The following is a 25,375-nucleotide window of genomic DNA, read 5'->3' as shown; positions in this document are numbered from 1 at the left end:
CGTAATGTGACGTCTAGTATGCAAATGAGGGGAAAACCCAGGCGGTGTTTGGCGGGAAAAGCAAAAAAGATGGCGATGATGGTTTGAAGCGGACGCCTGACAGGCTGCGGCGTCCAACCGACGACGAGAAGAAGACGCGACAAAAGCGGCGGCGCATCAACAACATCCGACAACATTCAACTCGGTAACGTGACGCTTCTTTTAATCTTTTGTTTCTTCTTCAACCACAACGATACTTGTGCGTCGCTATCGCTAGCAAAAAACACACCTCAGTGAGCTAGTAAACGTCGTTTGTGACGTTGAAGGGACGCCAAAATCTCCTGCCGGGTGCGAGATGAAGCGCAACTTTTGCATTTGGGCGTAACACGACTTTGCTTTGCGGTCTTCTGCTCACGACAATGAAGCAGATCGAATGTTCTGTTGAACATTCGGAGCGCGCGACGACGACGACGACGTCATCGGAGTTGCCTCAACGTTGATGACGAATTGTGACGTGACAGGTGGGCATGTTTGAGGACATGTTGGAAGTCTCCTGCCTGGCGGAGCCTGCGACGCCGGCGGCCAGTTGCGCTCCTGCGCGTTGGGAGGGGAGCGAGGATGACGTCAGGCCGGAGGAGGATGATGACGTCAGCCCCCAGTCCAGCCTCGGCGTGGGCCAGTTTGTGCTCTGCCATTGGTCGGATGGACTCTACTACGTGGGCAAGATCCTGCGGGTAATGCACGACAGACCACGTTTGGATCTTCATTGGGATTTTGCACATTTTCATGGAGTGCGCGTCTCACTTTTTCAAATCTTGAATATTTTGCATATTTGAGAGCGAGAGAACAAATTGCGCTGGGCGCTTTCCCTCAAATGTTGCAAATTGTAACCATATCCAAACGTCACCGTACGATATTCCCACGATGTGAACCTCACCATGCCATAATTATCACAACAACGTCGACGATAGGAAAGAAAAAAAGCAGAAAAAAATCATGACTTTTGTGTTTTTGTACCAAATAAGACGGAGAAATGTGCTTGGCCTGCCATTTTCTTGTTGTGCTGCTATTGGCTCAGCGGCGCAAAGTATCTTTTTGACGGCCATGTTGACACATAGTTGACGGTCGGACTGATTTATAGTCGTACTAACCGCCGGTTGCTTCTGTCCTGTTGTCAGACCAGCTTTTCTGCTTGAATTTGATTGTGTGTGCGTGCGTGCGCACGCTTGCTGTCGAGCAATAATTGCACGTCAATGTCTCGTCTGTACAAGTCTTAATTAGTTCAGGTCATAATTCTACACATCCATTAAACGAGTGACAATAATACTATTGAGGCACTTGCTTGCTAATTGCTAATTGTTTGTGGAGGATCGATTAACGATCTTAACGTAGCTGGCCAAAACATGCCAAATGAAAATGAAAGTGCACGATTGAATTCACCAGCAAATCAGCTGACATTTTTGATTGGTGGTCAAATGTTGACTCTCCTTCAAATTTCAGGAGCTTGAGATGTTTTCCTCCACCTTTTTCTTGTGGCTACGCCACCGTGTGTGTTGGTCAACTTTGCTCTGATTGGTGCACAGGTCAGCCCACCACGACGCAGCTGCTTCGTCACCTTTGAGGACAACTCCAAGTTTTGGGTGCTATGGAAAGACATCCAGCACGGTGACGCGCACGCACGCACACGCACAGCTTGCGCCCAAATCCACAAGGCCGGCCGGGTCCCGCGAAGTGCGAATTTGTCAGCGGCACGACGTCACTCCTGGCGCGACTCGACGGCACGCGCGGACTTCCATATGAATGGATTGTCAATGCCGCTCGTCGCCAGCGCATTGACCGACAATCCATTCATGTATCGGTGTGTGCGTGTTGCGGAGCCGCGCCGGGGCGGACGTCACGCAGCCGGCAAATTCGCGCTTCGGAGGACCCGACCGGCCTTGTGAATTTGGGCACAGACCGAGTGACCGTAAGTAAGATTCATCCAATCACCTTGCAGCCGGTGTGCCGGGGGAGGAGCCTCGTTGCTCAGTGTGTCTGGAGGCGGGGCCGAGCGCTGCAACTCAACTCAACCAAATCCTCATTTGTGGAAAGTGCGGCATAGGTGACAATTATTGGATGCAACTAATGATTATTTCAGTCATTTGGACAATTTCAATAAAGAAAGCGATTCCTCGTCGATCGAAAAGGATCATTTGAGAATGGATTCATGTTTGCACCTGCATCCAGTTGTGCTGATGGTCTGTCTGCTCGTCAGGTTTCCACCAGCAGTGCCACATTCCTCCTGTAGAGGGCAGCGCTGACACCAGTCCCTGGTTTTGTCGACGTTGCGTCTTCGCCCTGGCCGTCAGGGTACGCACGCACGAACGAACGAGTGTTCATTTTATCCGCCATTTAAAAATGTTGTCTCAGTTTTAGTCCAGTTTTACGAAATCACGCTTGTTAGTTTTTATCATCCTGTTTTTGTGTAGTCCATTTTGAGTCTGCTATAAATCTAGCATTTTAGTCTTTATTGTAGTCCAAGGAAACATTTTGTTGAACATTTTGGATCTTAAACTATTTCACATGAAATGTTATCTGGTCTTTTTGATGAAAAGCAACTTGACACACAATTCCAGTATATCAACAAGCGGCTACTTTGGCTCCAAGCTACGAGCTAGTAAGTTAGCCATCATTAGTTAGCGGTCGCAATAACATTGTTGGAACGTTTCGAGCCGTTGGATTAATGTTATGTTATAACTCTATCTATTTTTGAACCTTTCACTTTGTGTATGTTGCACTCGCGAGCTGCAGATGTGAAAGGGGGCGTGTCACTGTGTGTCACATGACAGATTAGCAGAGACAAGATTCTGCAAAATGGTATCATTTTTGTTCATGAACTAAAATGTCCATCAATTTTAGTCCAGTTTTTACTAAGTGAAGTACATTTTCGTCTTGTCTTCATAAGTTGACGAAAATGCGTACTCATTTAGTTGCACTTATTGTTTATTCATGAGGGTTTTAGTCGAGTCTAGTTTTCGTCGTGTGTTGACGAAATTGCATTGATGAAATGATCACGAGCACGCACGCACCTTGATGAAGGTGTGATGATGTGACAGTTGTGGCCCTCCCTCCCCACAGAAAGGGGGCGCTCTGAGGAAGGGGCCCCTGGCCAAAGCTCTGTTGTCCATGAAGCAGGTTCTGTCCTACGACCTGGACGCTCTGGAATGGGACGCTCAGCATCGGACTAATCAGCAGCAGTCTTACTGCTACTGCGGAGGCCCCGGAGAGTAAGACCGCGCACGCACGCGCGCACGCACCCGCGCAGAGTGTTGTTGATGTTGACGTGCGTGTGCGCAGGTGGTACCTGAAGATGCTGCAGTGTTTGGGGTGCCAGCAGTGGTTCCACGAGGCGTGCACGCAGTGTCTGCAGGAGAGCATGATGTTCGGGGACAGGTGAGCAGGAAACACAAACCCCGCCCATTCCTTTGCTGACAACTGAGAAGGGACCTGGCAAATGCTTAAAAGGTCGACTCGGGACCGGACCCTCTCTCTCTCTCGCTTCCTCGCTCGCTCTTTCGCCGCAAAAAGAAATCGAAGAAGCAACGGCAGTCAATGCAACAGTTTAGAAAAGAAGAACGTAAACATTCTGTGGGCCGTCGTCGACAAATGAATTCGGACCCTCAAAGAAAGTCTTTGGTTTTGCAGCCCGTAATCTTGCCTACTATTTTCTTCAAAGTGTTGACTTGTGCTTGCTGAACTTTGACTTCATGACTGGAAATGTGAAAGACCACTTTTGTCAATGTATTTTTAGGCACGGGCCGAAAATCCGTTTGTCGATTTACTGTGGTTGGAAAAAAATCAATGTTTCAATAACCGTCAATAACGTCACCTGCATCAAACCAATTTGCAGTTCATGGCCTTCTTTGAACTTCTTCTCCTTCGACAGCGAGTGCACGTGGAGGAGGGAAGAAAGAGAGCGGTGCGGATCAGGGGAGACGCTTATTGGCCTTCAATAATAAATGCATAAATAATAAGTACGTGTCGGTGCAAGCGTGTCCTCAAGGACGTTGAGTCTAAAAATAGCTCACCAGTCATCGGACTTGCTAAAAAGAAGAATGTCAACATTTATTTATTTCAACTCCGCATGGTTCTCGTTTCGTAATGTACCAAAGTGGCTATTTTTAGCTTAAAAAGGAAATGGAATGTGTTGAATGGGGGGGGGGGGGGGCTGTTTTTATTTACCCAAATATTTTTGAAAAGGACGATTTAGAGCTGTAACTCAAGTACCGCGATATTTTTTCTCACGGCGTCAAAATGGAGTATCGGCCCATGCCAATGTGTTCTGAAAGGCGCTGACGTCATGAGAAAATGCGTCTGCTTGTCCGTCGGCGTCAAGCCGAGGGTCTTCGGGATTTGCCGTCAGACGCGCGCGGCGTTGACGACGTGCTTTTGTGGCGCAGGTTCTACTTGTTCACGTGCTGCGTGTGCAGCAAAGGATGCGAGCAGCTGCGGCGCTTGCCTCTGCGCTGGGTGGACGCGGTGCACCTGGTCCTCTACAACCTGTCGCTGAGCTACAAGAAGAAGTACTTCGAGCTGGACGAGATCCTGACTTTCGTCAACGCGCGCTGGGAAGCCTTGCAGCTGGCGAAGGTAGCGAAGCCGCGCCCGCCGGCCGGCCGCACTTAGCCGCCTGCCGCTAACCGTCTGCTTGCGCAACCTGTAGCTGGCCAACACTCCTCCGGCAGACAGGGGGCAGCACCTGCTCGACGCCCTCAACAAGTACAAGAGCAAGTAAGTGCAAATCTGCTTCCGCCGATGCCCGCGCGAGCGAGCGGCACGCCGGCTCGAGGAATCCGACGCCACAAAGTCCAACGGGTTGGCGTTTCCAATCAAGCGGCAGGTAAAGCAGCTGGTCTCCACCGCTTTGGACTTTGTGGACCTGGGTTCTCCAACCCTGCTGACGCTCGCAGTTCGTCAGATATTCACGCCCGCCCGCCCGCTTCATTTTGGAGATTGCCGCAATGCATCGTGGGACATCGTGCTTTTCCACCCAAAACGCGCTTCTTCATTGTCGTTCTTTTTTTGCCGGGTCATGAAGTGGATTTTGCTCAAATGAAGGCCGCAAATGGCATTAAGAAGCATTCAACACCGTGTCGGGTTCCAGTCGCTCGAAGCCAATTTAGCGACAATGAATGTGATGAAAACATGCGTCTGCAATTTGCTGCTTGTCATTTGCAATCAACAAAATGCACAAGTGGCTTCGGGTTCCAAATACAAATGGCTCTTCATTTGGAAACAAAAACTCGCCAATGTCCAACATGAATGACTAATGCCGCCTCGTGTCAGAAAATGGCCTCAACACAAATGTCATGAATGACTTGCTATCAAATGAATTACTGTGTTGAATTTGAAGAAAATAATGCAAGCACATTTGTCCACTTTGACGTTCATGAATGTCAAACGATATTTTGCATTGAGAACGTACATCCTGCCGTGCGTTGATCATGTCCGAAGCGTGGACATGCGTTTGACAAGCTTGTGTCTCGGAAGCACTTGTGAAGACGGGCCGTGTGTTTGTGTGCGTGCGTGCGTGCGTGCGTGCGTGCGTGCGTGCAGGTTCCTGTGCGGGAAAGAGATGAAAAAAAGGAAGTGCATCTTTCGTCTGAGGACGCGCGTTCCTCCCACGCCGCCCTCCAAACTTTTTCCCGGCGAACGGGGGCGGGACTGCAAGAAGGCCGTCGGCGCCATCAGGTAGGTGTCTCCACGCATGAATTGTCCTTTTGTTGATGCGTAACGCGCGTGCGCACGCAGCGGCACGTCGGAGAGGAGGAAGCGCAAGTCCAAGTGGTTGTTTGACGACGCCATTCCCGACGTAAGGACGCTTCTTTGGTTTGCTGATGTTTGCTTTTTTGCTGAAGCTAATGGTTTGCCTTTGCGCCGGCAGAACCATCATCAGCACATGGCCGCCATCTTTGACTTCACCCTGGACCAACTGCACAAGCTCAAAAGGTTTTTGCGCACGCACGCACGCACGCACGCAATGACGGGGGCGGCGCTGACGAGAATGTCGTGTTGCAGTCGCACGTCCGGCATCGAGCAGAACTCCAGGAACTCTTCGGCGGCAACTTCCGTCAGCGCTGGCAACAGGTAGCAACCAGATGTTGTGGGAGCGTCCAAACGTTTCGCTTCCACAAAATGGCGGTGCACGCCAATTGCTCAACTTGAATCCATTGTTCGGATGTTGTCGTTGGGATATTTCGGAGAGCCGGGGTCGAACCCTGAACAGAGGAAACTGCGTTTTCAGTCCCACGACGGCTGATTCGAGGTCGTTTGATCAACGCGGATTACTTTCACCCGGCGTTACGCGACACGAAAAAGACCACATGGCTGGAACCCGATTCGGCGAGTCACCATGGCAACGGCGAAGCGCAGAGCGCGGCGCCCACCGATCCGAGCGTACGACCGGAGAGCCGATAGGCCGAGACTTTTGAAGTCGCGAGGCCGCCATATTGCTCCTCCCCAAGAAACGTTTCTCGCCATGCCATCCTATTGACCTTTTGCACGCGACGTCGTCATGGGAACGCCCCCTCAGGAACGCCCCCTCGGGAACGCCCCCTCGGGAACGCTGGAGGGCAAAAGAGCCACTTGCCTGATTTGCAACCATTCAATCTCGTACGGCGTAAAGTCAGCGTAAAGTCCTTTTTATTTTAAGTTGAGCTATTTTTTTTTTATTTGTTCCCAACTTCACAAGTGGTATTTCCGAGTTTGAGGGGGCGTCCCCGTCCACACTTCCTGCTTTTGAACTCTGAAAAGTCCGACTTCCGGCCATCCTCAAATGCAGCATTGCAGACCAAAGCAGGAAGTGAATCAAAATTCCTTGCCATTCGGGTCCATTGGAAATGGTGTCCTGTTTTTTGAAAACTGATGAAAAAAGGATTTGGTGAATGAATGATTGAGATTGCAACGAATTACAAGTTGAACTGTTGCCCAAGTTGCCGTCAAGAGTCAGCAAAAAAAGTTTGCGGTCTCTCCAGCTTCTTCCTTCTTTCTATTTGAGATTCTGTTGGTCAGGCGAACCCGATCTGGGCCTCCCCGTTCTCAACCTTTGACCTTTGTCTTCAGGCAAAAGTTGGGCAGCAGGAAGAGGAAGTTGGCCAGCTCCGCCTCCAAGCAGGCAGCCAATGGCAGCGAGGCGGCGGAGGAGGCGCCTTCCGCAAGCGGCGAGGAGGAAGGCCCGCGCGCCGTCCCGTCGTCCCGCCTGCCGTGCGGCCGGCCTTCCGACGCGTCCCGCCTGCGCGTCGCCCTCTCGGCGCTGTTGGGCAGAGCCGCGGGTGGCGAGCGCTGCCACGTGCTGGCGCGCCGCCTCACCGCAGACGGCCACTTGCAGTACCTGCTGCAGTGGGAGAGCGCCGCGCCTTACTAGAGGCGCGCGCACGCCACCGCGCACGCACGCACGCACGCACGCACGCCACCACGTCGTGTGCCCACGGGATCATCAACACGCAAGCCGGAGAAAATGTCCTCTGAATTTCAATTGCACTTCAGCTTCACGTAGTCAAAGATGTTGAGAAACAAAATAAACGTGTCAAACTTGTGCACGCGTCTCCAAAGAAAAATCTTCAAGCTCTTCATTTCAAGTCCACTGCAAAAAAGCTCAAGCTAATCCGCTAGCTTCATGCTAAGGTTGAACGTCGATCGGGTTTCCCTCCTCCAACACACCTGATTCCGGATCAGGCTTCTGCAAAGTTTGCTGATCATTCGGTTCCTCCGTGTTGGATTAGGGAGACACGGGACCCGGTCCGGCGAGGCCGGGGCGCTCCAGGACCGGACTCGGGCACCCCTTGGCCTCATTTCAAGCAGTGCAAGCGGCAGGACTGTCAAGCGGGGAGCCCTGAAATGCTTCCGACTCCCCAAAAGTTCACCGTATTCGGCTTTCAGCTCCAACTGGATGTAAAACGTCAACATTTGATGCGGCGGCGAGATGCTGTGATGAAAAAAGTAGGACTTTGAAAGTTGCGCTGCTGATTTCCTCATTTCCAACAATTGAAAGAAAGCAACAATGGTGGGCGCGCCACAAGCAACAACGTCAACAACTGCTCGTGTGCCCTTGAGCACCAACGATGTCGGTTCACAAGTAGACTGCTGAAGCATGATGATGATGATGATGATGATGATGACGTCATCCCGCTCTTCTTGCACTTTCCAGCCGCTGCACGGCCACTCGGCTTTTTTTTTCGCTCCCCACAATATCGTAATAATTAACGTATCGTAAAGCTCGTTTCATGATTTCGTATTTATCGCCAACCTCCCCACAATATTGCGCTAATTATCGTATTGCGCACTTATTTTCATCGTCATGTGATTTTTGGTTATCGCTACATCCCGAGCAACCGCGCTCCGGTGGGCCTTGTTGACCTTTGACCCCGTGGCTTTCCTCATCACGTCGTCACGCTTCCCACCGTAATGTAAGTCAATGAAAGGACCGACAACGGGCTGGATTACAATTTAATGACATCGCAAGTGTGTGCGTGTGCGTGTAAGAGGAAGTAATCTGCTAATGCTCTTAAGGCGCTTGTAAGTGTCGTCGGTGCCGCCGCCGCCGTTTTCTTCTGGGCTTGGATGACTGATCGACAGGTGTGTCCTTGTCATGCGTGTGCGTCTTGATGTCTATTTGTGGGCGTGGTCGCCATGGAGACGGGGCTCAAACATCTTTCCCGCTGGCAACATCTTGGCTGGATGAATGTTATTGGTGAGTTGATTGATTTGTTGACGTTGGAGGAATGACGCGTTGGTGGGCAACTTTTGCAAAGAAACGCTCTGGCCAGCGCCGTCCCTGGAAGTGGATCCGCCTCCAAACCAAGAAGAAGAATGGCCGTCCGTCCGTCCGAGTGATGCTCAGATGATCCAAAGATGGCCGCAACAAAGTCATCTGCTGCGATGGATCTTTTCGTCCCGTCTGAGATGACGTCGAATGTCTTTTTGTCAGAACTGAAGAGCGCCTCCATCCATTGGCTGTCGTGCGGTCAGAGGGCGGAGCCGTACACGTGGAGCAGGATGTTGTGCGTCCTGTCCGACGCTCGCCTGCTGCTGCTGGACGACCTGGAGGTGAGCTCGCCTTTTCACCTTTTCACCTTTTCAAAGTCCTGCGCTCCACTTTGAGCGCTCCGTCCGTCCGCACGTCCGTCCGCGCGTCCGTCCGCGGCGGAGCAGGGATGGATTTTTTTTCAGGGCCGTTTGGAGACGAAGTTGCTCGCTGACTCTTGGACTAACAAAGGTTTTGACAATTGATTATTCAATCAATTTGATCAAATGCGTTTCCCTTTTTCATGAGTTTCATCTGAAAAAAATGTTGTCCTCTTGATGGCTGTTAATTAATGAACCAATGCTTGTTGCCTATTTGGTATTGTTTAGTGATTAAAAAATGTGCTTGCTGTTGCACTTTTGGGAACTTTTCTCGGTTCGCGGTTTTCCTTGTTTTCCAAAGTAAAAAGAGACGTTTGCAAATGTCGGATTTGCATTCAACACAAAAGACAATGTTGAGTTGCTCAAATGGATTATTTCAAGTTTCAAATTTCACGCCACAAAAGCCGACTTGTCAAAATGAATCGATTCGAGCTAACACCCCTGTACGACCTTTGACCTTGAGACGCCACATGCAGAGTCTCCTCGCGGTCGAGATCTTCCTTTCCTTTCCAAGAGGTGTCCGGAAAGTCCAAAGCCTGCCACGCTTTGGTTTTGGCCTCATCAGCCGCAGGCGCTTCTACTCAAGCGACAGGTAAACTCCTTGTGGCGGCCTTTGTGGACCCGGACCGGACCCGTCTGCCAGCGCGAGCGGCCGGCGCCGCTGTGCGATGCGGCTCGCCGGCTGCATGCGTTTCCTCGTGGCCAAAATGCATCCGCTTTGAGGTGAAGCCAAGCGGGAAAGCGACATTCAAAATCACGACAAAAAGAAAACGGGACATTTTTACAATTCGGTGAAATGGTTACATTTGTAAGTTCGATAAATCATACAATACATAAATGATTATGATCTCGTTCTAATAACAAAAATGATTGACATTTCCAATTGAATGATAGACTGGAATGTTTCTTTTCTGCTTTTGCCATTTTTCAGGTTCATCCTTCGCTGCTGTCCCAGAGGGCGGAGTCTTGTGCTGTGTGGTTGCTAAGATACCGCCTGCGTGTGACCCCGGCGCCCTCTGACTCCGCCCACAAAGGTGCGTTCGCATTTGCTGAAGATGTGAGCGGCGGGAAGCACGTTGATTGTTTGCGTGGTGGCGGCGACCGGGACGAGTCGGAGATGATGGCCGCCGCCGCCGGCGCCGGCGTCGGTCGGTTCATACATTTGAGCTCGGCAAAAGGTTTGTTCGAGAGAAAAATTTCCCTTCCGTTCAAAAGGCAACAAATGGCCTGAGGTGGGCGGACAAATTTGTCTCCGTCATCTGCACGCCGTCCAAAACATCGGCATGTTTCAGTTTCGCCGCCTTTCCGTCATCGATAGTTTGCATCGTCGCTATTTTTCTTGTTTACTTTTCTTCTATTTCTCATTATTTGTCCTTTTTTTTTTCTTGTTCGTTTTTCATTTTCTCTTCTTTTTTTCCTCTTCATGCTTTTCCTTTTTTGCCTTTTCCTTTTTTCCATGTCTTTTTCTTGTTCTTTTTTCCCTTCATTTTCTTCTCCTCGCACATTTGCTGCAAAACAAATCAATAATTGGAACCAGCTCGCGGTGATTTTGTTGAAATGACAGCAATTTGCGACGACGCGGTTCGGACGGCGACCGTCCAAGACAGACACTTGTTTTTGTCCCCCCCCCTAAAAAAAAGCGGCGCAGGCGTGGAGTTGACGACCGAGATTGAGTTAGCAGCCAGCACAAACTCGGGCGGGTCATCAGATTGACGAGCAAAGTTCAAAGTTTTTTTTTCTTTTCACTTTTGCACCCTCGATGTCGTTCTCCCTCGTGACGCGTTTCCGTCAGTCGTGTGCAAAACGTGCGTCCGTCGGTGACGGACGCGGTCCTTTTCGGAATGAAGAAAAGCGCCGACGAACGTCCTCGAGCGATGATGATGGATTTAAATTATGCGTTGGATTTGGAAGGCGTTTGCGAGACCACGTGATGGTTTGCGGTCGCCAACGCGTCCGCTTGGCACCTTTTCCAGAGCGTCTCGAGAGGAGAAGCCGCCCCCTGAGTAGCGCCGCCTCGGACGCGCCCGCCGCCAAAGTGACGGTAGGCCGAGCACGGCCGGCCGGCGCTGTTTGCTTGTGGCTCCTTTGGGTGCCGGCGCGAGGGTCATCTTCTCCTTTGCCGCGCAGGCGTTCCTGTCCGGCAGGCTGAAGCGCTCGCTTGGCAGGCGTGTCGGCGTCGGGGACGCTTCCCAAGGCAGGTAAGGCGCCAAACGCATTCGGGGCAAGCTTTTTGGAGCTGCGGAATTCAAATGACGTCAGGCTCCGACCTGCTGGATTCGATCGACGCATCCTTCACTTTTTTATTTCTGTCTATTTGTGTACACATTAACAGACTCCAACATCAGGCAAAGAGAATGACGTTGAAAATTTGGACCGATTTTGTAGTTCCAACAAATGGCAAAGGTCAAACTAAATTAAGCTCCGCCTGCACTTCATCTCTTTATTTGTTGAAGGCAACAAAAACAAACCGAAATCAGCCAATGAATCAGTGTTCAGATCTTTTGTTTGCCAAATATCAGAATCCGCATCAGACAAAAAGAAGAAGAAGAAGAAATATGGGTCTGGCTGTAGTTCTGACTTTGTTACGATTAGCAGTTAATGCTATTCCTTTCATGTGAATGGCTTCTCGTAATATTTAGGAAAGAGATCAAATCAACATGCAACATTTGATTTGTGTTTACATTTTCCCAATGACGACATTCCTGGGAAATCACATTGTCCTTTCATCACTGGTGAGCTATTTTTGGCTCCTGATGTGACCCGTGCTGTGGATATGCATTAGAGGTACGCCAGGTGCAAATGAAATGGACGTGTTGTGGGGCAGTACGAGCTTCGAGGTACAAGGTCGTCAAGCCGTCGCCACTTTTTGGATTTTGCAGTCCCGCCAAATCGTGACGTTTTTGCCCCTTGCACTTTCGAGCTGCAGTCGTTTATTTCGGCTGTAGTTCTACTGTCAGCCACTAGATGGCAGCACACGCTTTTGTACATTTGATCAAACGTCAAATGCTCTTCCATCCCGCAGCTGCAAATGGATTAGTGATGTCTGAAATGAGAAGTTAGTTAGCTAAACTCGCACTATTTATACACAGGTGGAGACAATCAGGCTAATGAGGGAACAAGGGCAGGAAGTCAAGCTACTGACACATGAGGACACGAAAACTACAAATTAAGAGCAGCACAACGACAAGAAAGACTGGACTAAAAACTAAGAACTTAATAACGGAAAGTAGTGAGCTGGCTTTCCCAATGGCCACCAGAATGCGGGCACTGGAACGTGACGTCACAATAGTGACTCGTTGAAGTCTCTTTTAAAAAAAAAAAATTCATCGGAGACGGAGTAAAATCCAACATGGCTACTCGCCGATGAGAGACAGTGAAGGACTGATGTCGTTGTTGCGGGACAAACTTGGAGACGTATGCTGTCCCTCTTTTGATATTCCAACAGCGTTAAAAATCAGTAAGACTGCGGCCCGCCAGGACCGGACTTTGACACCAATGAAAGACTTGAAGTCAATGTTTATCAAAATGTCCTCAAAGAGAAATAGGATTTCCAGCTTTGTAAATGTTTGACGACGTTTCATGTAAAAGTTTTTGAAGGTGTTCAAAGCAACCAAATGTTGTCAAAACATTGCATTGAAGTGTGGGGGTGCGCCTCCGAAACCTCAACCGAACCCGTTTTCCTTTTACAGAAACGCGCCATGTTTGGTTGTGGAGGCACAGACCAACCACACGATCCAATATTTTTACAACTAAAACGCTCGAATTTAATGGATTGATGCAGTTTAACCGCCTTAAAATAATGGATGACATTTGACCAATTAACATGCAAATCAAATTGAATAAAAAGGGAAAGTGCGTAGAACAGATATTTTTTTTTCCGAACCTAAATACAGAACAAAAGAAAAAGAAAAAGATGTATTTCAACTCAAGGTGTCAGTTTGTGGAACAATCTGGATTATAAAAGTAAATCATCTCAGTCCATTCGTATTTTTTAAAATGTATAAAAGCTCAACTACTGGCAAAACAAATATTTAGTACAAGGTCTTGCTCTTGATTTTGTTTGTTATCGTGATAGCATCTTGACTGCCATTTATTTTGTTGATTATTACTACTATTGCTATTTTTTCAATTTCATTTTCTTTATTAGATTTTTTTTTTAGATCAGGGGCAAATACCACAAGTTTCACTCTTTCTTTTTTTTTTTTTATCTATTAAAAAAAAAAAACGGAACACTTGCCGCTAAACTGGGAGTCGGCGGCCCCTCCCTGGCCTCTTTTGGACGCCTCTTTTTTTGGCTCCATCTTTTTTGGGCTCCATCTTTTTTTGGCTCCATCTTTTTTTGGCTCCATCTTTTTTGGGCTCCATCTTTTTTGGGCTCCATCTTCCCACACCCACATTAGCTGTTAGCTAACGGGAAGCGCAGTTGGAATCAATTTGGATTGCCGCTCACCCGAGCAGCAATCAACACCTTCGCTCGTACGCGGCCACAAATGACGCACGAAGTTGTGCACGCTCCAAAATACGGAGCCACCCAACAAGCCGTTTTGCAGATTATTGACTTGAAGCCACTTTATGGCTAACCCAGTTGTCGGCGCCTTTTTGATCCAATAGTTAATAATAGAGCGTTTGGAAGTGATCCAATGAAGATACCGTCGGTTTCCTGATTGGTTTACGGCAGAAGACGACGACAAACTTTTGCCCAAATGAAACTCCTCAACTATCTTAAAACATACAGTAGTTCCTTGGCAGATGGCGGCGGCAGAGCACTACTTTTGTCTCAGTGGAGCTCCTCAGTTCACGCCAACTTTCTGGCTCGAGCGTAACAACAGCGAATGGCCAGCTGAGGTTTGCGGTGACGGCAGAAATGCCAGAAGAGCCGACCGACTGTGGCGATGCACCGGCGGCAAAAGGAAACCAAAATGGAGGCTTTGGAGTCTGCAAGTCTGCAAGATGAAGCAACGCTCGCGTCGCTTGACTTGCTGGCTCGGCCATTGAAATGTTGCTCGTTTGCCAGCAGCAGAAGAAGCAGAAGAAGCAGAAGAAGCAGAAGAAGCAGAAGAAGCCGAAGAAGCCGAAGATGTCGTCAGCGTGTTTGCTTGCAGCTGCTGCAGCCTTTCAAAGATGGAGGAGAGGAAGTAGGGCAGCATCCCTGATGGGAGGGGCCGCGGCTGGAGTCGCCGGCATCAGTAGCTAGGAGACGCGCGCAGGCGGGCGCGCGGACGGACGGACGGACAGACAGAAAGACGGACAGAAAGACGGGCAGACAGACAAACAGGCAGGCAGCATCAGCAGGTTTGTCTTTCTTGGCTGCGGTTCGCTGGAGAGGAGCGCGGACGTGAAAGCCTCCTCTCCTCTCTTCATCTCCATCTTCATCTTCCTCCTCTTCATCCCCGCAGAATGTTTTGTGAGTACTTGCCCTCTTTTGTCCTCTGCTTCCACACGCCATCTGCAGTGCGCGCGCCGCCCGCCACCTTAGCATAGCATGCGGCTAGGCTAGCTCCGCGAAGGCGAAAGTCAACATGCGCGCGCGCGCGCGGCTCGCTGCTCGGCCTGCCTGCCTGCGCGTGCGTGAGCATGTGACAAATGGCGTCCCTGCTTCTCATAAACAAATGCGACCGTTCACGCCAATTGAGCTTTCAGGGAAACTGCGACGGACGCGCAACATCTCGCGATGCCACAATAAGATTTGAAGCTGCCACATTTTCACATCACTTGCAATGTTTTGCAGAAGCGCCATTTAACGGTGAAATAATCCTTGGTTCGCTTGAAAAAGGCCACTGTTGGCTTCAATAATATGCACACACAAAATGTCCGATCACAACATCGGCGTCAATTTTTTGATGTCTCGTCATCGCACCTCATAGGAAGGCAGGTGGGCAAGCTCGGGTCCTCGAGGGCGAGAGTCCTGCAGGTTTTGGACGTTTCCCTTGTCCAGCACACATGATTCAGCTCATCAGGTCTGCAGAAGCCTGATGACGATCCTGATGAATCAGGAAACTTTGAAAACCATGAGCGCAAATGCGGACGCCTGCCGTAGACCGGCCACTCGAATCCTTGGACCCGTTCCCCAACAGGAAAACAAACACAGCAGCCTGCACAAAACGTGCCGCGCCATGACTCAATGTGCAGAAAACAAACGTACAACGAGCCCGATAGGTTAGCTTGCGTGCTAATGAAGGCGCGAGTTGACTTTTTTCAACGTGCAACCGTCTTAATAATAACAATGTCACAAAGCGTCACATCCTGACTGCTTCCACACTTCACACGTTACGATCGCGATGCGATGCGATGCACATTCAAAACGTTTGACTGTCCTTGAAAAAAAAAAGCATTGCAGGATTGGACTCTTTTAGCTTCCAAAAACAAAAAGTCAACAAACTGGTAGAAAGTTGTCACACTCGAACGGACGAGGGATGACGTCATCTCGTGCATGTTCACGGCGCGGCGCGGTCCGTCAAGTGACAAAAGGAGGACAGTCTTGTCAAAGCGCGGCTTGTTGAGTCTGCCACCTAGTGGCAAGTGTGTGAAAGTATGTGAGCGTCAAACAGGCTTCCTCTGTGCTGGTTTTTGGCGATTGTTTGCTGTAAGTGACAAACCACGGGAAGAAGACGTTCCCGTGGTCGTCACGGTGGCGAGGGTCCCGTTGCCCCGCCCACACTCAGGGGTGGGACGTGCGTCGGATAGCAAAGGGACGGATGTGCGATGTGGCGACGCTTGTCTTGTGTGCAGGCGTGCCATGCGTGGGCTGCGCCGCGCCAGCCAGGAGTCAGTTTTAGGCGGCGGGGGCGTGGCCTCTCTGGAGCTGAAAATGGACCAATCGGTGATCATCAAACCCGTTCACTCTTCGCTCCTGGGCCAAGACTACTGCTTTGAGGTCAGACGCGCGCGCCTGCGCGGGCCGCTCGCCCGCTCGCCCGCCCGCTCGCTCGCTCGCTCGCCCGCCCGCTCGCCCGCTCGCTCTCACCTGGCTGCTTGGCCGGCGTTGGGCAGGTGACCACCTCGGTGGGGACCAAGTGCTTCTCGTGTCGCTCGGCGGCCGAGCGCGACAAGTGGATGGAGAACCTGCGGCGAGCCGTGCAGCCCAACAAGGACAACAGCCGACGCCTGGAGAACCTTCTGACGCTGTGGGTCATCGAAGCCAAGGACCTGCCCGCCAAGAAGAGGTGACGCGCCCGCGACGCTGACATGTGACAAGTGACATGTGACAAAAGACAAAAGACTCCCCTGACTTTGACTTGCTATTGGTCAGACTCGGCTTCAAAACAAAACCCGTGTCAAAACAAAACGCGTCCCGGCTGCCAGGTCCAGCCGGTCCGTCTTGAACATTTGGACATTTTGGAGGCTCGCCGCCGGGCGTCGCCTTCCCTGAGCAGCGCCGCAGCCAACAGGCGCGGCCCAATGACGCTTTTCCAAAGTCCGGCCGTCCTCGCTCGATTCTGGACTCGACACCTTTTTAGGTTGTCTCGGACTGACCTTTGGACTGCCGTGATATTTTTATGGACTCGACTGATTATTCCTGAAAATGAGAATGTCCTTCTTCCAAATAAAGTAAAACCCCGATTGTGCTTAATGGCGGGAAAGAAAGAGGCTGTTTCGATTCGGCCAAATATTTCAGAAAAAAAGCTCCATTAGTTTTGCCGACCCCTATCAAACCGTCAGATTGGAGTATCGGACCGCGCCCGACATCAAATTGACCGAATGAAAGAAGAGACGCTCTCCTTCTGCATTTTTTCTGCATTTCTGCAAGTTTCTGTATTTCTCTGTTCTTTTGTAATTAGTCGTGGGAAGAAAGTCAGCTGGTGTTTTCTTCAGTGGACTGTGCGGATGGAAAATGGGGCGCGGGTGCCACCTACTGGTGCTTGTGCATCACTAAAGTTGTTTGCAAATTGACGGTGCAGCAGCAGCGGATGGGCCAGCCTCGAACCTTTGGCTTTTGTCAGCATCAGCTTGAAAGCGGGTTCGGCTCAGGGTTTGGGAGCTCCCGAGATGTTCCCGTTTGGATGGAGTCAAAGATACGAGAGCCGCCATTTCTAAAACCGCAGCTGCTGTATGGCCCACCGGCACCTTTGGTCAACTAAGCTCAGGCGATTGATTGGGACTCTGTCGACGCCCACAAGGGAAGAATTGCATCATCACAAATGTCATTTGAACCTTGACCTTGTGAGGATGTCGTAGATCCCGCATTGGTGAAACGACGCCATTGTTGGCTTCGATGACCTTTATGCAAGCGTGACGACGACCTTTTCAGGAAATGCAGGCAGCACAAAGGCCGACAGCCAGTGGGCGTAACTTTTGGGTTGAGGTGGAGGCGGTTTGATGGCGGCCACGCCCGGCAGTTGGACACCCGTGGAACCGCTGGCGTGACTCAGTGGCCAAACGTTGCCCCGCCTTCCTCTCTTCCACTTGACGTGCGCGCACGGCAGACTCGGACGCCAGTCACATGACTCGACTCGAGTCTGCTGGCGTTGGCAATTTTCGTCCTCGGCCTCAACGTGCAAAACATTTGACTTTCGTTTGACTGGCTTCTCTCGACTCGGAGTCGAAGGACGTGACGTGACGTGACGCGACTCGGAGTCGAAGGACAGGACGTGACGCGACGCGACTCGGAGTCGAAGGACAGGACGTGACGCGACGCGACTCGGAGTCGAAGGACAGGACGTGACGCGACGCGACTCGGAGTCGAAGGACAGGACGTGACGCCAAATCGGGGGTGGGCAAACTGGGCCCCGCAGGACGGCGCTTGCCCACCCCTGCGCCCACTCGTCCGACGGCGGGGACTGGACGCGACTTGCTTGATTTGCAGGTACTTCTGCGAACTTTGCCTGGACGACAGCTTGTACGCGCGCACGTCCTGCAAGACGAAGACGGACAACGTGTTCTGGGGCGAGCGCTTCGACTTCAGCAGCCTGCCGTGCGTCGGCGCCGTGACGCTGCACATCTACAAAGACACGGAGCGCAAGCGCAAGAAGGACAAGAGCAGCTACGTGGGCCTGGTCAACATCCCCGTCGTCACGGTAACCGGCAGACAGCTGCTGGAGAAGTGGTACGCCGTCAGCATGCCCAGCACCATCAGAGGTGAGACCCGACCGCGGCTTTTCCGCCTCCCCGTTCGGCGGGCTGAGCCCGACCCGGCCGCACTTTCCAAAGCAAAAGGAAACCCAAAATGGCGGCAAAAGGGAGCCAAATACGTCAAATTCGACAAAAACGACAAAATTAGGCTTCCCCATTTTTGCTCCTTTTGAGCTCAAGTCTTTCAAACTGACGCAGGAGGAACATAAGGTAGAAATACTTTTTACTTGAACCTGTGCTTTTCTACTTTTACTCCAGTAATTCTTTGAGTGAGTACTTTTACCAAAGTTGTCTTTTAAACAAGTAACTGTACTTTTACTCAAGTCGAGAACGTCCGTACTTTTGCCATCGCTGGCAGCCGAGCCAACTTCCCGGCTCCACATTCTGCTCGCGTCGCCGTTGCGCCACCGAAAGTCACCAGCGTGTGGCGCAGATGAGCGCATTTGTCAATCGGGCCTCGTTTGTCGTGAAAGCGCGGCCTATGGGGGGGGCTAGGGAAGCTCCGCCTCCTGCTCGCAATCAGAACCTCAGCAACACGTTTCAACGGCCGTTTCTCAACATCAAGAAGACGGAGTACGTTGTTGTGACGCAGCGAGTCGGGTCTCGGAAAGCCCGGTTTCAAGAACGTACTTCCCAAACACGCATTTCTCGCCGGCGCATTTGCATAATTCACGGCACTTTTATCACGACTCGCTTTCAATCGATTTGTGCTATTTCCATGTTTCCAAACGTAAAATAGCGGACTTGCGTACTTGGGATTTCCTGAGACGTCATCAACGGCGGCCCGAGTACCGTTCCCGTCGGAAGTTTGCACCACGCGGGATTCCCAATGTCCAAAAGAAAAAAAACAATGCACTTTGAAAAGTCGGCAATGTCGATGCTCGTTTGAGCACAATTAATAATAATAATAATAATAATACATTGTATTTGTAATGCAATTTACATTTCCAAAGAAATCTCAAAGTGCTCCAGTGTCAGGTGGAAAAAAAAATAGCACGTAAAAAGTGCAGGTTTGTCGTCAACAAAATAAAAACCATCAAATGTAAAAGGCCTTTCGAAAGAAGAACGTCTTTCGATCTTTTTAAAGGACTCTACACTCGGGTGGGACCCTCAGGGACTCGGGTGGGCATTCCAGAGTCGGGACTTTGGTCCCGGGTTGCTTCATTGCCAATTCATGGCCGGTGTGAAAAAGCGCGAGAATGGAAGCCGTGCCTTCTACGGAAATAATTCATTGGTTCGAGCGGGAAATCAAACGGCTTTTGTGGCCAATCAGAACGAGGGCACTTTTCAGCATCTTCAGATGAGACTCGCAAGATGAGCGGCTTGCTAACGTGGCGACGCGATGGCCGGCAGGCAAATCCGGCGTGCCGACGGTGCGAGTGAAGGCGCGCTACCAGAGCGTTCACATCCTGCCCATGGAGCAGTACAAAGAGTTCGCCGAGTTCATCAGCGCCAACTACCTGCTGCTGTGCAACACGCTGGAAGCTTGCATCGGCCTGCGGGCCAAAGAGGAAGTGGCGGCGGCGCTGGTCCACATCTTGCACAGCACCGGCAAGGCCAAGGTAGGAGCCCCGCCCACCTCGCTGGCTGGCGCCGGCTGGCGCTGGCTGGCGCCGCTCGACGCCGGCTGACGCCGCTCGTCTGTCCGCAGGACTTCCTGACCGACTTGATGATGTCAGAGGTGGACCGTTACCGTGACAACGACCAGCTGATCTTCAGAGAGAACACCCTGGCCACCAAAAGCATCGAGGAATACTTGAAGCTGACTGGACAAAAGTACCTGCAGGACGCGCTGGGTAGGCCGTCCGTCCGTCCGTCCGTCCGTCCGTCCGCCCGTCCGTCCGACTGCACGTGTGCGTGTGTCCAGGCGAGTTCATCAAAGCGCTGTACGAGTCGGACGAGAACTGCGAGGTGGACGCGTCTCGCTGCGCCGGCGCGCAGCTGGCCGAGCATCAGGCCAACCTCAGGATGTGCTGCGAACTCGCCTTCTGCAAGATCCTCGACTCCTACAGGTCACACGCTCGCACGCTCGCACGCTCGCACGCTCGCACGCACTAAACAAAAACAAAAATGCTCACCAAAGGGAACTTTTTGCTTTTCCAAAACGGAGGAAAGTGGCCATAAAAAAGCGAGCGCGTCCACGTCAAATCACAACGCGGGTTGGAATGAACAATTCCTTACGCTAAAGCGAGCCGCGCAAAGCTACAATGCTATCGCTCATCGGACATCCCGACACTTCAAGGCCTTTTTGGACTTTGGTCTCGGTCGGGGCTGACGGACGCTCTGCATAGCGACCGACCGCGACGGGTCGCAAGTCGTCGCGGCGCAGATCTTCTCTCGCCGTCGCTCCGTTTAAGTTGCGAGGCTCTCGTGCTTGACCCCGCCATGGCCGCATCACGACCCCGCCATGGCCGCATCATGACCCCGCCATGGCCGCATCATGACCCCGCCATGGCCGCATCACGACCCCGCCATGGCCGCATCACGACCCCATCCTGCCTCAAACACGCGCTGAAAACCACCTTTCTATGATTTTAGTAACAGAGCAATGCAAGATGGCCGCCGGCGGCTGTCGTGTCGCGCCGTCTTGACCGATTCAGTCCGCCGATCATTTTACACTCTTCGCAAAGCGGCAACGGCACGCGGAATTGCCGAACCCTCGGACGCCCTCAAATGGAGAGAAGGTTTTCAGAACAAGGCGAGTGTGAAGGCAAAACGTCTGCGCTGCGCGAGCACGAAGCGGCCTCGAACGTCACGCTGGCTAAACGCTGCTCTTCTTTTTGTTTCATAAAAAAAATGAGAGCTGCCAAACGAGGACATTTTTCAATCAGATGAATCACATTTGAGAATTTGGATTAATCACGATTGATGGCTTCATCAAAAAGCTTTTTGAGCAATATTTTTTGCCCGCCATATTTGACGAGCACCTGTTATGAGTTCATTATTTGGACGTGTCATGTTATGAGGTCGTCTTCAACAATTTTGATTTGCTGCACTCGCGCTTCCTCTTTTGCTGTCATGAGGAATTGTGAACAAAGAGACAACCTTTATTGAAACAAATTGCGACAGGGACGATGACGAGGTTCAAGTTTTTTTGGGGGGATCAAATAAATGTTGCACACGAGAAAAATGAAGAAAAAAACCCTCCTAAAGCTAATAAAAAGGCACTGAAAAGAAAGTTGTTAAAAATCAGATCCAAAGTCTTTGCACGCCGCGCGGACGCTCACGCAGACGGCGGCGTGCAAAATGCGCTTTGTGACGGCGACGTTGGCGTGCGCCCCCGCAGGGTGTTTCCTCGGGAGCTGAAGGAGGTTTTCGCCTCGTGGCGTCAGGAGTGCGGCAGCCGCGGGAGAGCGGACATCAGCGAGCGTCTGATCAGCGCCTCGCTCTTCCTGCGCTTCCTGTGCCCGGCCGTCATGTCGCCGTCGCTCTTCCGGCTGACGCAAGGATACCCGGACGAGCGCACGGCTCGCACCCTCACGCTCATCGCCAAAGTCATACAGACGCTGGCCAACTTCAGCAAGTCAGTATGCGGCCGAACGGCGCCGCCGATTCCCGCGCGGCCGCTGTGACCCGCCGGCTCTTGTTCAGGTTCGGCGCCAAAGAGGAGTACATGCTGTTCATGAACGACTTCGTGGAGCGCCAGTGGAGCAGCATGCAGCGCTTCCTGCAGGAGATCTCCAACCCCGACGGGCTCAACCACACCGGCGCCGGCTTTGACGGATACGTGGACCTGGGCCGGGAGCTGTCCTGCCTGCACACGCTCCTGGCGGAGCTGGACCAGGTCAGACACGTCGGCCCGCTGTTGCGTGACACGCAATTTGGCTGGGGGGGGGGGGGGGGGGGGGGGGGGACGGGGGACGGGGGGGTGTTCATGGGTGGGGGAAAAATGCGATTGTCTCAGGAAAAAAAGTGTAATTGCCTGGAGAAAAATACCCAAAATTGATTGGCTGGAAAAAAAAGTGATATTGGCTGGAAGAAAAATAAAAAAACATTTGAAGTGGCTCATTTTGCCTAAACTGAAAATGAATACATGAGCACGCCACTGCCACCTACTGTAGCGGATGTGCAATTACATTTGCAATCACACTGGCGCTCCTTTGGCACCGCAGGGAACACGCGCACGCACGCACGCACGCACGGGCCAAACATCCATCCAGGTGACCCCAACGAAGCGCCACAACTAAGCCCGCCCCTTTGGTTGTGTCCTCAGTCGTGCCTGTGCAAGCTGAGTCCGCTTCCTCGGATCTTGAGGGACGTGTCGGCGGCGCTGGCCAACCCTGGGGGCGGGGCTTACCCCGGGAAAGCATTGGCCTCCTCGCCCGAGCTCCAGAAGCGGGTGGCGTCGCCGCCGCCTCTGTCGCCGCCCCTCTCGCCTCCTCTGGCGGCGTGCAATCCCTCACTTGGCCAGCAGTGCGGCGTGGGAGCGGACGGAGGGTGAGTCTCACTCGGTCAAACTAAACTAACTAAAACTGCATTTTGTTTACAAAGCTAACTAAAACTACAATCATAGCAAAAATGTCCTCCTTTTAGTCTTTGCCAATTAATTTTATGCACCTTTGGGGGATGATTTTAAATGTGATTTTAAGTATCAATTTTTAATGCAATTATTTAACTTTATTGATTTATTTAATGGATTTATGTTAATTATCCTTCAGGCTGTTTTGTGTGTGATGTTTAAATATCTCTTTTTGAAATCTATGCTTTTAATTTGGAAGGCCGCTCCGCAGTTCTGTTTCCTGTTTTACCTCATTTCTATTTGGCTTGCGCAGAACAACGTTAACTTTTTGATGTCCGACCAAAACAATCGATCGAACCTAAACGGGATTCGAAACAGTCACTCACGTCTCGCGGGGAAACCAACATGACATTGCCAAAAACTTCTTGATTGGACTCGGGAGATTCTTCTTCTCCAGACTCCGAGTAACATGTTGTGGTAAATAGCGCCAGCTACTGTGCAGGAGGAGCATAACAATTGGCGGGCGTCTGGTTGGGGAAGAAAATGCTGGCAGGCGGCTTGCAAGACGCCGGTGCCGCGATGTGTCAATCATTTGGCGCCTGCGGGGTCCAATCCCGTTGGAGTGGGCAAATGGGCTCATGCCAAGTCAGCTTCTTGCAATGTTTTGCTAAAAGCAAGACAAGATGGCCGCCCACACTCCAGATTTGTGGATTTGTTGCAGGCTGGTGGACTTCACCCGGCTTCCGTCGCCCACGCCCGAAAACAAAGATTTGTTCTTCGTCACAAAAGGTTCCAGTCTTCAGCCGGCGTCAGGTGACCTTTCAACTTTCAGCCGCCCGTCGTCCGCTCGCCGTTGACCTCTGAACTTGCGCGTGGCTTCCCGCAGGCCCGCGCGGCTCTCCGGCCCCGAGCTCCTCCTACTCGGAGCCCAACGACGAGGCGGCGTTCGGGAGGGCGGGGCAGGAGATGAGCGCCGAGGGGCGGAGCCTGTCTCTGGTGGACCTGCAGGACTCCTCTCCCGCCGACGCTCTGGACGACAGCCAATGGCAGCGCAGGGCGGGGCTGCTGCCGCTGTCCTTCCAGAACCCCGTCTATCACATGACATCGCGGCAGCCGGCGCGGGCCGAGGCCACGCCCTCCGACGCCTCGCAGGGCGGAGGAGACGAGCGCGGCCCGCCCGCCGCGCCTAAGCCCGCCTTCCTCACCCAGATGCAAGTGGGCGTGGCCGGCGTGGCCGGCGTGGCCGGTGTAGCCGGCGTGGCCGGCGGCGGAGAAGAACAAAACAGGAGAGCGCTCTCGGAAAACATCACAAGTAATGTTTCGCTTTCCTTCCGCATGTCTGCATGATGATGATGATGATGATGATGATGATGATGATGATGATGATGATGATGATGATGATGATGATGACACTCACGTTTGCACTCATACGCATGATGTGCGCACTTTCTTGAAGGGTTATGATAGTTTCGGAATTTTCATTTGAGTTACTTTTTATTGCTAATTAGTTTTCAGGGTGGTAAATCCTTAGTTTTAGTTTTCTGTTTGATTTTTTAATGTGTATTATCTGTGAGCAATATTTAATAAACACAATAATAGTAATAATAGTAACATGATAAAAGTAACACTTTTGTACCTCGCGTTGCATTTGGGCTGAGTGAAATGAAAAAAAGGCGCGCGACCCATCGGCGCTAAAAGTCAAGCAGACGCGGAAGGTGCTTTTCTATTGGCTGCCGCGAGATGACATCACGTCTGTGGGACACACTTTCACACGTCTTTATTCCGGTTCATATCGAAATAAATACTTAAAATCATCCCCAAAGGCTCATGTATTAAATGAATTAGTAAAGACTCAAATGAAAGCCATTTTTGCTCCAATTATCGTTAGTTTTGTAAACACAAAATGTCGTTTTTGTTTTTTAAAAAGCATTTTTGTTTTTATTTTATTTCGTTCATGAAAACGTTTTTTTAAGTGTAGTTTTTTCATTCGTTTTAGTGAACTAAAACAACTCACCTTTCTTGACCCGCGTGCGCACGCGCGTCCTCGCCATCTGCCAAAACGTCGCGGGCAAGTCAAGTCGTCTTCCGAAAGGACGCAGAAAGCACGCACGCACGCACGCACGCACGCACGCACGCACGCACGCGTGTTGCCACCGTGGGAAGAAGGCCGGGCAGGGAAAATGTCCCAAGATGCATTTGGTGCCGGAAAACGCATGAGCGTCGGCGGAAAAGTGACGAAAGCGGTGCCTGCGTTTATGATTTGTTATTTGTCCTTTAACGTGTATGCATTTTATTTTATTTTTATTTTTAAGACATTATACATTTGTAAAATGTATTGTATGTATAGTCTTAGTGGTTTAATGGTTCTGGTTGAATAAAGGTATTATTATTATTATTATTATTATTATTATTAACATTATTGACAAGTGGAAAGCAGCTGCCATTTCAATCCCGTTCTTCGGAAGGAAATTGTCCGGCAGTCCCGTTCATCGTCTGCCGTCTTCATCTTGACCGATACGGTCGGCGCCGTTTGCTCGTTGCGTGCGTGTGCGTGTGGACAACGCAGGTCCAGAAAATCCAAAGGATTTCCCGCTTGCGAACTGCGGCAGGCTTTTTGCTTTGCCCACCTGGATTCGGCACCTGCGCCTTCATTGCAGGCGTCAAATCCAAGTCCAGAGAGCGACGGCAACAATTTCTTCTTCCTAA

General features: G+C 51.2%; 3 protein-coding genes across 3 annotated transcripts in view; all 3 read left to right on the top strand.

Moving 5' to 3' along the window:
* Positions 1–37: 37 nt before the first annotated feature.
* Positions 38–7,902, top strand: phf19 (PHD finger protein 19). Its single transcript, XM_086075038.1, has 14 exons — positions 38–184; positions 501–713; positions 1,563–1,644; positions 1,976–2,080; positions 2,234–2,328; positions 3,097–3,245; positions 3,316–3,411; positions 4,419–4,608; positions 4,682–4,749; positions 5,575–5,709; positions 5,770–5,830; positions 5,903–5,967; positions 6,037–6,105; positions 7,081–7,902. The coding sequence occupies exons 2-14, from the start codon at positions 507–509 to the stop codon at positions 7,379–7,381; spliced, it is 1,623 nt and encodes a 540-aa protein (XP_085931164.1). The 5' UTR covers positions 38–184; positions 501–506; the 3' UTR covers positions 7,382–7,902.
* Positions 7,903–8,200: 298 nt separating this feature from the next.
* Positions 8,201–11,343, top strand: LOC147173105 (uncharacterized). The gene is made up of 5 exons (XM_086075718.1): positions 8,201–8,707; positions 8,945–9,063; positions 10,073–10,175; positions 11,115–11,182; positions 11,269–11,343. Exons 1-5 carry the CDS (start codon positions 8,647–8,649, stop codon positions 11,341–11,343), a joined length of 426 nt encoding a protein of 141 aa, XP_085931844.1. The 5' UTR covers positions 8,201–8,646.
* Positions 11,344–14,207: 2,864 nt separating this feature from the next.
* Positions 14,208–25,375, top strand: part of dab2ipa (DAB2 interacting protein a) — a 15,605-nt gene continuing 4,437 nt past the window's right edge. Inside the window, exons 1-12 of the mRNA XM_086075753.1 lie at positions 14,208–14,545; positions 15,871–16,015; positions 16,132–16,304; positions 17,945–18,216; positions 19,564–19,772; positions 19,862–20,006; positions 20,078–20,222; positions 21,497–21,733; positions 21,802–21,994; positions 22,424–22,647; positions 23,391–23,482; positions 23,556–23,981. Coding sequence (XP_085931879.1) covers positions 15,878–16,015; positions 16,132–16,304; positions 17,945–18,216; positions 19,564–19,772; positions 19,862–20,006; positions 20,078–20,222; positions 21,497–21,733; positions 21,802–21,994; positions 22,424–22,647; positions 23,391–23,482; positions 23,556–23,981 — 2,254 coding nt within the window. The 5' untranslated portion in view covers positions 14,208–14,545; positions 15,871–15,877. The remainder of the gene's footprint in view (positions 14,546–15,870; positions 16,016–16,131; positions 16,305–17,944; positions 18,217–19,563; positions 19,773–19,861; positions 20,007–20,077; positions 20,223–21,496; positions 21,734–21,801; positions 21,995–22,423; positions 22,648–23,390; positions 23,483–23,555; positions 23,982–25,375) is intronic.

Source organism: Leptonotus elevatus, chromosome 5 (genome assembly GCF_054856555.1).
Source record: "Leptonotus elevatus isolate MCC_2025b chromosome 5, RoL_Lele_1.0, whole genome shotgun sequence".
Classification (NCBI taxonomy): Eukaryota; Metazoa; Chordata; class Actinopteri; order Syngnathiformes; family Syngnathidae; genus Leptonotus; species Leptonotus elevatus.
This window is presented reverse-complemented; position numbering and strand designations above follow the sequence as displayed.